The sequence below is a fragment of the Carcharodon carcharias genome, chromosome 5 (assembly GCF_017639515.1).
Source record: "Carcharodon carcharias isolate sCarCar2 chromosome 5, sCarCar2.pri, whole genome shotgun sequence".
Classification (NCBI taxonomy): Eukaryota; Metazoa; Chordata; class Chondrichthyes; order Lamniformes; family Lamnidae; genus Carcharodon; species Carcharodon carcharias.
This window is the reverse complement of record NC_054471.1, coordinates 74596112-74608907: the sequence shown is the minus strand read 5'-3', so window position 1 is coordinate 74608907 and position 12796 is coordinate 74596112. Positions and strand designations below refer to the sequence as shown.

Sequence of the window (12796 nt, the reverse complement as noted above, 5' to 3'; positions counted from 1 at the left end):
TTGCATGTCGTTATCATCCTTCTGCAATCGAACAAGTATTAGGGCCTCCATTGCATCTCCATGACAGGAGCATTATCACAGAGGGTATGTGCACTGCCATTAGCCAGACTCGAGTCAAATATTCATGGATGCAATGTGAGGATCTATGGAGTCTCCTCACCGCGTGTCGTCATCATCCTCCACAAATCTCGCAGCTATGAGGGCCTCCCAAGCGCGCCTGCCTCGTCTGGCCAGTGTGAGGGCCCCATCACTGCCTTCGAGGACGTCCTCACCCTTATCGTCATCAATGTCCTCCTCATTGGAGGAGACCTCCAGCTCCTGCATCTCTTCCTCAGCCAGCTTCTCTCTCCATTGCAGTGACAGGTTGTAAAGCTCGCAGCAGGCGACAGCGATGCGTGACACCCTCTGTGGACTATATTGCAGGGCTCCACCAGACCAGTCCAGGCACCGGAACCTCATTTTCAGCACCCCAATGGTTTGCTCCACCAAGTTGCAAGTTGTAGCATGAGCCCCGCTATACCTTCGCTCTGCTGCAGCCTTAGGCCACCGCATGGGTGTCATCAGCCACGTACTCTGCGGGTAGCCCTTGTCCCTGATGAGCCATCCCTGCAGCCTCTGTGGACCCTAGAAGATGTCAGGGATCTTTGACCAACTGAGAAAGTAGGAGATAAGATCACATGGAGTTAGGGGTAATATATTAGCTTGGACAGAGGATTGGCTAGCCCATGGAAAGCAGAGAGTCAGGATAAATGGGTCTTTTTCTGGATGGTAAGCTGTAACTAGTGGCGTGCCACAGGGTTCGATCCTTAGGCCCCAACTATTTACAATCTATATTAATGACTTAGATTCAGGGATAGAAGGTACTATCACTAAATTTGCAGATGACACCAAAATAGGCGGGAAAGTAAGTTGCAATGAAGAAATAAAAAATTTACAAATGGATATGGCCAGGTTAGGTGAATGGGCCAAAATTTGGCAGATGAAGTTTAACGTGGATAAGAGTGAGGTTATCCATTTTGGTCGGAAGAATAAAAAGGCGTATTTATTATTTAAATGGAGAGAAACTTCAGAATGCTTCAGTGCAGAGGGATCTGGGTGTCCTTGTGCATGAATCGCTGAAAGCTAATATGCAGGTACAGCAGGTAATAAGGAAGGCAAATGGAATTTTGGCATTTATTGCTAAAGGAATAGAGTATAAAACTAGGGAAGTGTTGTTGCAACTGTACAAGGCACTGGTGAGATGTGTACTGTGCACAGTTTTGGTCCCCTTACTTGAAGAAGGATGTAGTTACATTGGAGGCAGTTCAGAGGAAGTTCACTAGATTGATTCCAGAGATGCGGGGCTTGTCTTATGAGGAGAGATTGAGCCGTTTAGGCCTGTACTCACTAGAGTTTAGAAGGTTGAGAGGAGATCTAACTGAGGTATATAAGATGCTAAAGGGGATGCTGAGGTTGTCGGATTGCTTGAGGTCGTATGTTCTGTTCTGTTCATCAGCAAAGTAGACGTGGAGCGGATGTTTCCTCTTATGGGGCATTCTAGAAAGAGAAGCCATAGTTTTAGGCTAAGGGGCGGTAGATTTAGACCAGAGATGACGAGGAATTACTTTTCTCAAAGGGTCGTGAATCTGTGGAATTCACTATCTCAGACTGCAGTGGATGCCAGGACGCTGAATAAATTTAAGACAGATTTTTAATTAGTAACGGGTCGAAAGGTTATGGGGAGAAGGTGGGAGATTGGAATTGAGGCTGAAATGAGATCAGCCATGATCATATCGAATGGCAGGGCAGGCTCGAGGGGCTGAATTGCCTACTCCTGCTCCTTGTTCCTATGAGTTGTGCACACTCTCTGAAAACCGTGCACAGAACTGCAAGATGTGTTTGTGGTGGTCACTTACCAGCTGCACATTCAGCAAATGGAAGCCCTTGTGGTTGACAAAGTTGACCCCTTGTTGCGACGGAGGTCTGAGCGCCATGTGAATGCAGTGGATGGCACCTTGCACCTGTAGGAAAACCTGAGGTCCGGGCAAATCCAATCACTCTAATATCCCTGGCTCTCTTGGTCCCGGATGAAATGCACAAAGTTGTGTGCACTCGCAAATATGGAATCCGTGGCCTCATGGATACAATTGTGGGTGGAAGATTGTGATATTCCACAGGGGTCACCTGTGGATCCCTGAAAGGAGCCACTGGCATTGGATGTCCTCCACTTCCCTGCAGTAGCTGGCAGATGTGACCGACCAGTTCCCTAGACATACACGTTCTTCAGCAGCACTGGTTCTTGGACAGCTGCAGGGATGAAAAGTGTGTTTATAGACCCTGGGTCTAGATAGGCGCCGACCAACGATGACACACTGTGGCTCTTGAGCAGCATGTGCGGGAGCCCAAGCCTCCCCTTTTCCCTGAGGGTGCTGCTCCTCCCTCTACGCAGTCAGGCGCCTCTGTCGCTCTCTTTCCCGTTGTCTCCGCTCTCTGTACGCCACGAGGCATACAGCTAGTTCACCAGGCTCCATGCTCCTGATGTACTCCTCCTGCAGGATGAAAGAGAGAAAAGCGTGGGTTCGCTTGGGCATATTAAGAACCCCTCTTGGTTGTCTGAAGGCCCCTTAACGCATCCCGGAGATTGCTAGCCGCCACTTGGATAGCCAGAGATTAGACCGCTGCATGGCTGCCCAAAACCCCAACCACCTCCACCCCACCTGACCAATTGGCAGCAGCCTTGTCCATTGGACTGCATGTTGTGCTCTCTGTTCAGGTGTAGGCATTCTCCTAGCCCACACTGCAAGGCTTCACGGTTAGCTCCCATGAGGAAGGCTGGTCCAAACCAGGATGATGACATTGCATGGGGCTATGAGTGCCTCCACCAGTGACTTCGCAAGGAGATTGTACAATGTGTCCAGTCATCCAACTGTTCAGCATTCCACTAAAACGCTCATTAGTTTCCAGTTTGTGCCCAATGGGCGAAAAGCTCTGGTGGCACTTTCATGCCTCTGTGTTGCTTGAGTGGGCAGATAAACTGGAGGCCCGACTCCATGCATGTCAATGTGGCTGTGTCTGAACTGTCTCAGCTGCAGAGGAATTGTAATTTTTTGCAAGCTTTCCCTAATGCATAGCTGCTTCCCTCCCCCCACCCTGTACGTGCTGTGCACTACCTTCAGCCGCAGGGCAGCCCTTGCCCCTACACTTCCAATGTGGCTCAATTTAAAGTCCAACAGGTGACCTGGATGAGCATGGTGCAACATTACTGTGTACTCACCTCTGAGTTCCCTTCAAAGTGTAGCCTGCTAAGTGCATGTCTTATATATGCTGTTGTGAAACATGTTAGACAATCCAGCAGGGGAGGATGATTCTGGCAGGATGGCCTTATAATGATATACAGATGTATTACAATGAGGTTTCCAACGTTTGATGCTGGGAAACGTGGCCCGCCATCGATGGGCTGAGCAAACGATTGCAAACTGGTTTCATGACGTCGTGAAACCGATTTTTGGCCTTCTCATCATATTGTCCGCTCACGCCACCCCAAGCATGCCCGACACCAGCGGGCACGGACGATTCCGTCCTTGGTTGCAGATCACCCATTGATTCAAAGGTGGAACAGCTCAAAATGTTGAACAGCTGTTCTTACATTTCTTTCTTAGCTGGACAAGAAAACTAAAGCATGGGTGCTAATCTTCCTCAGACTCTCTATGCTGGGGAAATGGCCATTTCAGCTGACAGCCAAAGTTACTGTCATCTGAGTGCCAACCCCATGGTAAGTCCACTTAAATACAACTCTTAATGTCATGCGAATGCTTGCTGGAAATATTGGAATGTGTAAACAATGAATCTGCCTTTTATCTCAAATTAATAAGGATAACAGTTTGATGGCTGCTCACTTACCTTTCAGGAGAGCATTAAGACAGTTCCAGCTGTTAAAATGCTGGGCTCTTGGGAATAAAGCCATCAAAATCATATCATAATCAATTTAAAGTTCCAAAACAAAATCTCATGTAGGCCAGTCAAATATCCTGAAATGAACAAGGGGACAATTTTCCACATTAAAGGCACCATATAAAGGCAAGTTGTTATTTTATTTTCAAAGATCTTGCATAAACATTTAGGATTGCAATTATTTTTGCTAGACTTATACGCGTGTATATACCTGTATATAATTTTATTACCTTGCAAGCTCTTCCAGTAGCTTCAAAAGCGTTCAATAAGTTTTGGATTGTTACACCAATAAACAATTTTTATCAGTTTGAACTCTTTTTAGAAGTTGGCCCTTCTAAAATTGTATATCTGGGTTTTCTTCATCAGCAATATTAAAGGTCACCTCTTTGTAAACTTCACTGTCAAGTTCTGCAATAGCTGCAATCTTATGTATACTATCTGGCACCCACACCATGATCAAATCAAACTATGAGACCTTAGTCTGAATCCTCCAGTTAGTGGCATTGCTCCATGAAGATTTTCCCAATCCGACACTACTGTGCATTTCTGCCAGAATCTCCTGAAATGTGAGTGAGAAGATGGTGAGGTGGGTTGGTGGGTGATTGGGTAGTCAGGTTGGAGAACGGAGTTGGCGGGGTGGGTGGGGGGTCTAGTCAGATGGTCAGGGAGTAGTTTGGTTGGGTCCGGGGGAAGTCGGGTGGTTGGGGTAATCAGGTTGGATTGGGTGGTGGTTGCGTCAGGGGCTAGTTGGGTGGTCGCCGGGAGTAGTCAGGTCAAATTGGTGGCAGGGGGGGTGGAATTGGACAGGGGTTAATTCGGATTGGTTGATGGGGTAGGCTGCAAGGGGGTAGCCAGGGATGGTTGGGGTGGTCAGGTCTAGTCTGGAGAACATGAGTGGGGATGTGGGGGTGGGGGTGCCGCGATGTGGAGGCGGGGGGGGGGGGGGCTGTTGCAGTTTTCCAAGTGTTAGATCAGGTTTATTCTGTCTAACATTTCCTGCATAACTATCAAGCTAAGTCACAGGGAAACTGTCCCTAGTCTCCAACTCAGCTCAGAGTTGGAAACATTCATGCAGGGTCCCGAGCGGTAGGGAAGCAGTCCATCCGAAGTTTAAACATCCCAGGTAATTCCTGCAAAGACTTGTGCCTCAGGACATCTGCAAGTTCCTGACGCGTATATTCCATCGTATGTCCAATCTCCGATGCTCGGAAGATTTGGGCCAAAAATTATTTCATGGATCCCAAGCACCAGGCCAAAAAAGCAGTGGTGCATTTATCGGCAAAAAGGAAATACAACTCTCATTGCTTTCTTCTCCTTGGCACCAACTTTGCCCAGGCTCTTAAACTCCAACCAGACCTTAAGAAAAAAAGTTGAGAAATTTATACCTTCCTGTCATGAGATTGAAACTACTGTTTTACACAGTTTCACGTCTTTTGAGTTGAATGAAAGTCACTGGCAAATTTCTTGCTCTATGTCTAAAGGAGCTGAACCTCACGCGCCAGCTGCCAACCGCCGCCTCGAGCGGGAAATCGGAGCCGCACACGGCAGCTGCTAACCGCTCCTTCGTGCAGGAGATCGGAGCCGCACGGGGCAGCTGCCAACCGCCGCCTCGAGCGGGAGATCGGAACCGCACGGGGCAGCTGCCAACCGCCGCCTCGAGCGGGAGATCGGAGCCGCACGGGGCAGCTGCTAACCGCCGCCTCGAGCGGGAAATGGGGGATTGTGCGCAAAAATGGCGCGATTAAATAAAAACCGTTGAGGGAGGCTGGGGTGTGTTAAACATCCGGGGGAGGGCTATTATGGCAATGGCGAGAGTTCACTGAGCCTAATGAGTAACTTTGCCACCCCGGCCCAGCAGCAGTTAGCTGCTGTGAATGGGGCGGCGGGCGATGCGGATGTTCCCTCTCAGCCCGACGTGTACGCGAGTGTATTGTGGCATGGCGGGCAGCTGGGGCTCGCTTACTACAGCGCCAACGATTGCGCCGTTTACTTCATGCCGGATGCCCCAGACGCACAGGATCTCAGGTTGCTGAGGAAGGCGATAGAAGAGCTGCAGCCCCGGTGCATTTTAACAAGCGCAAAGCAAGACCGTAACATGGCCGATTTCCTCAAGGCGGCGGGGACCGCCGACAACGGAGAGGATGGGAAGCCAGAAATAGCAATCTTCCCCAATGTGGACTTCGGGCTGAATATCAGCAAGCAGCGGGTGCTGTCGGTGAACCTGCCCTGTATCCCCACGCACCTGACCGAAGCAGAAAGAATCATGTATCTGGCGTCAGTTATACCATTCGAGTGCGCCACCATGTTGCGAGCCCTTGGGGGCCTGTTGAAGTTTCTAGAGAGGAGGAGGGTTGGAGTGGAGTTGGAAGATCCCAGCGTGAGCGTCCCCATCTTGGCACTAAGGAAATTTGCATTGAATGACATCGTGCACATTGACCAGGACGCCTACTGCGTGTTGCAGATTTTCAAGTCAGAAGTGCACCCATCCGTGTACAAACTGGCATCTGGATTGAAAGAGGGGCTCAGCTTGTTCGGAGTTATGAATCGCTGCAAATCTCAGTGGGGGACAAAGCTGATGAGGTTATGGTTTATGCGTCCTACCAAGAACCTGGGCGAGTTGAACAAACGGCTGGATGTCATCCAGTTTTTCATGCTGGCCAGAAACACCGAGCTAATGCACACACTTCAAGATTGCTTAAAGCACATCAAAAATATCCCACTAATTTTGAAGAGGATGACGCTATCTTACACCAAAGTGAACGATTGGCAAGGTCTTTACAAGACTGTGTACAATGCTGTGTGCATTGGAGATACTTGCAGGTCCCTCTCCAGGTCTGTGGAACTGTTTGCAAAGGTTTCTCAGACTTTCACAGATGATCTTCATTATATTGTCAGTCTCATCAATAAAGTGGTGGATTTTGAAGGTAGTAATACAGAGAACAGATTCACAGTTAAGCCAAATGTGGACCCAGCCATAGATGAAAAAAAGCGTAAACTGATGGGGCTGTCAGATTTCTTAACTGAAGTAGCAAGAAATGAACTAACACTATTGGACAACAGGATTCCTTCATGTTGTGTTATCTACATCCCACTGATTGGATTTCTTCTAACTATTCCACGTCTTCCAAGCATGGTAAACAAGAATGATTTTGAGATAGAAGGACTAGATTTCATGTTTCTCTCTGAGGATAGACTTCATTATAGAAGTGCTAGAACTAAGGAGCTTGATACAATGTTGGGAGACTTGCACTGCGAAATCCGGGACCTTGAGACAGCTGTTATGTATCAATTGCAGGCAAAGATTTTAGAAAAGTCTGCAGTCCTTTATGATGTGATGGAGTATGCAGCCCAGTTGGACTGTCTAATTGCCATGGCTGTTGTAGCCCAAGAGAACACCTACACAAGGCCAAGACTAACCAACAAGAATATAGTCAATATCAAAGATGGAAGACATCCTCTAATGGAACTGTGTACAAGAACGTTTGTTTCAAACCCCATCAGTAGCGGTGAGGAACATGGAAAGATTCGAGTTCTCACTGGTCCAAATTCCAGTGGCAAAAGTGTATATCTCAAGGAGATTGGGCTAATAGTGTTCATGGCACTGATAGGTAGTTATGTCCCTGCTACAGAGGCAGATATTGGTCTAATAGATGGAATTTACACAAGGATCCAAAGCCGTGAATCTGTGTCTGTGGGACTCTCAACCTTCATCATAGACTTGAACCAGTTGGCAGCTGCAGTTAACAATGCTACAGAGAGAGCCCTGGTGCTAATTGATGAATTTGGGAAAGGAACTAATAGTGTTGATGGCTTGTCCCTCCTTGCAGCTGTTTTGAGACACTGGGTGCAGGAAGATGTGAAGTGTCCCCACATCTTTCTCTCTACCAACTTTCACAGTTTGGTCCAACTTAATCTCCTCCCTTCTAGTACCCTTATACGGTACCTAACGCTAGAGACCATCCTGGATGGAGAGGAACTGGTGTTTTTCTACCAGCTGAAAGAGGGTGTGTCCACGAACAGCCAAACTGCCAATATAGCTATACTAGCTGGGATGCCACCACAAGTGGTGCAGCGAGGGATACAGGTTTCTGAGCTGTACCGCAGGGGAGAACCTATTCATCGTGTTGACTGTCCTTCAAAAGCAAACCAATTTGAGGGGTATAAGGCATTTGTTGATAAGTTTCTTCAGTTGGACCTCAGTGACCCCAGCATGGATTTGCAGGAATTTTTGAACAAAGAGGTGCTGTCATTTGCAACATCTGAGCTTTAACATTACTTGTGGTGAACTACATTCATCAGGATAAAGCCTGAGGTGAAAAGCAAATTGGATAACTTACTGATGAGTCTATGAATTTTATCCTTTTTCCCAGTGGTTTGTAATGGTTAAACAGCAGCCTTTTCTGGGATTGATAGTTGCCCAAGGTTTGAGGTGAGCCTATCAAAAATGCACTGATAACATGAAAAAATCTTTGTTGCTCCAATGTGTTGGTTAGTTGATCTCAGCGTTGTGACAGTCATGATGCTACAGATGGCTCCAGCACCCCTGTGTAAGGAATGGAAAATTCAGTCGAGTTTCCATTAAAAATTATGGGGGTGTCTAAATTATTGTTTTGGTTACTCCTGTAAGTAGTTCATGAATCTTGAGTTCAGTATTCTGCCTGTACAATCCACTATTGAATACAAAAGCAAGTGGTACCCCCTTGAGCTGAACGTCACATATTTAACATATAGCCTCATTCAACTTCTCCAAACCCTCCCTCAGCCAAGTGAAAAGGGGCCAGTTAGTAATTGATAAAGTATTTTATTTTTACAGATAGTAAGTAAATCTATAAAAATGACAGTTTAAAAACTCGGCATTTAACTTCAAACTGATACTCATGAATCAGAAGAAAGACATGTCCTACTCACCTTACTATTTTGGTTACGCTTCTGATTCTAACAAACCCTCAGCTTATGATGAGGATTTTTTTTCTTGCTAGACCATGCTCCCTTCCTAGACAACACTGGACTGAATTTTGTTGCAGCTGTTCCCAGGTGGATTTTTAAACCTGTGTGAACTCACTTAATTTTAAAACACAACACTTAAACTTCGCTCTTTCCCAAAATCTTTGTGGAATAAAGTTGTAAAAGATAGCTGAATCGTGAGAGTCCTACTTCAGATTCATATATAATGTACCTTGCTAAAAATTACATGAGTGTGAACATATGAGAGCAGGATCAGATGCTGTCCATTGTGGTAAAATAGCCTTCTTAACACACTGTCCACACAAGAAAAACTGCATTTTGGGCAAAGTATTGGACTGTTACTGTTTGGGTTTAGGATTTTTTTTTTGAAATGGCATAGAATTATTATAACATAGAAGGAGGCCTTTCAGTCCATCAACCCATTTATATATAAAAATACAGATATGTACTGAATAGAATTGAATTACCTGCTTTATGGTAAATTTTTTGGTTTGTTGTCTGAACCGTGATCTGATCGTGTCTATATTCAGTCTGCCATGCCATAGACATGGCAAATGACATATTCCAGCAAGCCAAAGTATGGTATTACAGACTACTCCTGTAAGTGGACTTTGTGTCCCCTATAAACCAGAATATGACTTTACCTGCACTATATTTAGGTTGACAATACTGAGGATTTTGAGATCATGCGGAGACCTCCGCTGCAGTATTTCGGCTTAGTAGAATGCATTATTTGCTACACTTTCAGTGGGTAGGTTGGATATAAATCCTATCAGACTGGGCTATAAATCAGTAATTTATCTAAATTAGAACAGGGAAATGAACAATATTCTGTGTAAAATCATATGCATTTAATAACTTACAAGCCTTTTACAACGTATCAAACCAACAGAGGTCAGGGTTCCAATTTTGCCTGTAATTGACATACAGTCAGTCCTTTGGTAGTACAGAACTTGAGTATTGCTGAGAAAAGAGACATGTCAAAGCTTTTCATCGTGCACTCATCAGGGCACCTGTTTGCTTCACCTACCTAAATAAAATAATTTTTACACCATATAGGAACAACTCTCAAACTACACTGAAATTGACCCTGCAAGTACTGTTACAATTAATTACATTCAATAGCCTAAAACAGACAGAATGCTAGAGGATACCAGGCAACTGTGGAACTGTACCCAGCAGAATTTAGTACTTTCAGGAGAGTAGGAGGGAGAAAATTAGCTTTGTTGCTGAAAAGGTAGTTAGGTTAAATTTCTTTTGGGATATTGATATCAGCATAAGGCCATAACATGCTTAAATAGAATAGTTCCATCTCCCACAAATGTCTCTGAGGTACGGAACCATTGTCTTCTGAATTTTTATTTTGTTAATTACAGATCTGTTTATTTGACTCTCAAACCTGGATCAAATTGAAAATTAATTTTATCTAAAGAAGCAGTGTTATGTCATAGGGGATTTTGAGTTGTTTCATCCTGTGAAATTGCTTCAGAACTCCTTTATTGGCTGCCTGGGTAATTTGTGTTGCAATAAATGCAACACGTCAATAGCTACTGGAATGTGTTTGTTCCATTTATTAAGTAAATTGCTAAATTTTATTTAAATTAGAACGTCTTTGGACCAGGTATGGAAAATACATAATCAAACATTATTCTTTCATTTACAGATCTAGGAAAATAAGTTGGGAATCATTTTATTGGCTTCACACAACCCCTTTAAGTACATTTCTAACTTCCCTAGATTTAAATCCAGCTAGAATCATGGGGAGAAATGGCATTCAAACACACCCTTATCACTCAGCTCCCACAGACTGCTTGTCTAACGCTGACTTTAGTTTTTTGGAGTATTGCTATTCAGTAAAATATTTATTTCAAATATTTGTAATTTTTATCAGTCCAACGGTACAGTTTCAAATTGCTCAAATCTTTGGATCTAGAAATGTTGAGGAAGAGCTAAGATTTTTCTTAAAATCCAATCAGCTGCTAATACTTCCCAAAAACTACTCCCTCTTCTGTTATCTGATTTCTTGAAGCAAATGAACTGGATCAAGTTTGAAGTAATGTGCTTAATTTTTGTACTTGTGATCTGGGGCAGAATATTGTCATTGGTGTGCGGGGGTGGGGCTGACATTCCAACACATAAAATGACGCGAGATGACGTCGGGCATGCGTCCCGATGTCATCGTGTGTCATTTCAATATTTCAATCGGCAAGCGCGCGCAGGAGGCGGCTGCGCACTCGCCAAACTGTCAACGGCCTATTAAGTCCATTAAAAAAGTAATTTAACTTATTAACAATGCTACCCATCCAACCTTAACGTTGGTGGGTAGGCAAAGAGCCCAAGCGGCCATCGTGTTTTTCAGGAAACCTCATCCACGGGCGGGATGAGGTTTCCTGAAAGTTTTAAAAAATAATTAAATAAATTTTGCAAACTTGTTCCATTTATTAAGTAAATTGCTAAATTTTATTTAAATTAGAACGTCTTTGGACCAGGTATGGAAAATACATAATCAAACATTATTCTTTCATTTACAGATCTAGGAAAATAAGTTGGGAATCATTTTATTGGCTTCACACAACCCCTTTAAGTACATTTCTAACTTCCCTAGATTTAAATCCAGCTAGAATCATGGGGAGAAATGGCATTCAAACACACCCTTATCACTCAGCTCCCACAGACTGCTTGTCTAACGCTGACTTTAGTTTTTTGGAGTATTGCTATTCAGTAAAATATTTATTTCAAATATTTGTAATTTTTATCAGTCCAATGGTACAGTTTCAAATTGCTCAAATCTTTGGATCTAGAAATGTTGAGGAAGAGCTAAGATTTTTCTTAAAATCCAATCAGCTGCTAATACTTCCCAAAAACTACTCCCTCTTCTGTTATCTGATTTCTTGAAGCAAATGAACTGGATCAAGTTTGAAGTAATGTGCTTAATTTTTGTACTTGTGATCTGGGGCAGAATATTGTCATTGGTGTGCGGGGGTGGGGCTGACATTCCAACACATAAAATGACGCGAGATGACGTCGGGCATGCGTCCTGATGTCATCGTGTGTCATTTCAATATTTCAATCGGCAAGCGCGCGCAGGAGGCGGCTGCGCACTCGCCAAACTGTCAACGGCCTATTAAGTCCATTAAAAAAGTAATTTAACTTATTAACAATGCTACCCATCCAACCTTAACGTTGGTGGGTAGGCAAAGAGCCCAAGCGGCCATCGTGTTTTTCAGGAAACCTCATCCACGGGCGGGATGAGGTTTCCTGAAAGTTTTAAAAAATAATTAAATAAATTTTGCAAACTTCACAAACATGTCACAGCTCATCTGACACTGTCACACGAGAGGACATGCTTAAATAATTTTTTACTTTATTTTTAAAAAAGTTTTATTCTCTGCTTAATCTCTCTGAGGCAGCTCCTCTTGCTGCGCTCTTTCGCGTGCATGCAACTCTCTCTCTTCCTGCCCACACAGATAGTGCTGAGCATTACCAGCTGCGCATTACGCTGGGCAGTTCTTAATTGGCCTCATAAAATGGCGGCTCCGTGCCCACCCCTGCCTGCTCCCACCCAGCCTGCCCGCCATAGGAAAAATTCCCACTCTGGTCTTTATGTTGCTTTGCAAACATCATTATCTCATCTTTTCGTGCATCCATGTTAATGTTGATGAGGCAAGTGCTAAACATATGAACATATGAAAAAGTGGACAGGAAAAGACAAGTCTATCTGAAACAATCACAATGCAACCTAGCATCATGACTCCCAGTGTACCCGTACACTTATAGAAAGGTAATCTTGTGGGGCAGCTAAAGAAGATTTAGAAAAAGTAAGCTAATGCAGGGGAAAAAATTGCAAAATTCCTCAACCCCTGAAGACAATCGAAATGAGTTCAACAACCTTTTGTACAAG

At 44.4% G+C, this 12796-nt stretch overlaps 1 protein-coding gene across 1 annotated transcript; it reads left to right on the top strand.

The window, feature by feature from the left end:
- The first annotated feature begins 5758 nt into the window (after positions 1–5758).
- msh5 (mutS homolog 5) lies at positions 5759–8694 on the top strand. The gene has a single exon (XM_041187355.1). The coding sequence runs from the start codon at positions 5759–5761 to the stop codon at positions 8198–8200; it is 2442 nt and encodes an 813-aa protein (XP_041043289.1). The 3' UTR covers positions 8201–8694.
- Positions 8695–12796: the final 4102 nt, after the last annotated feature.

Bases quoted from the DNA above. Each gene is read 5' to 3' on its own strand.
- msh5 (XM_041187355.1), top strand. From the start codon at position 5,759: ATGAGTAACTTTGCCACCCCGGCCCAGCAGCAGTTAGCTGCTGTGAAT.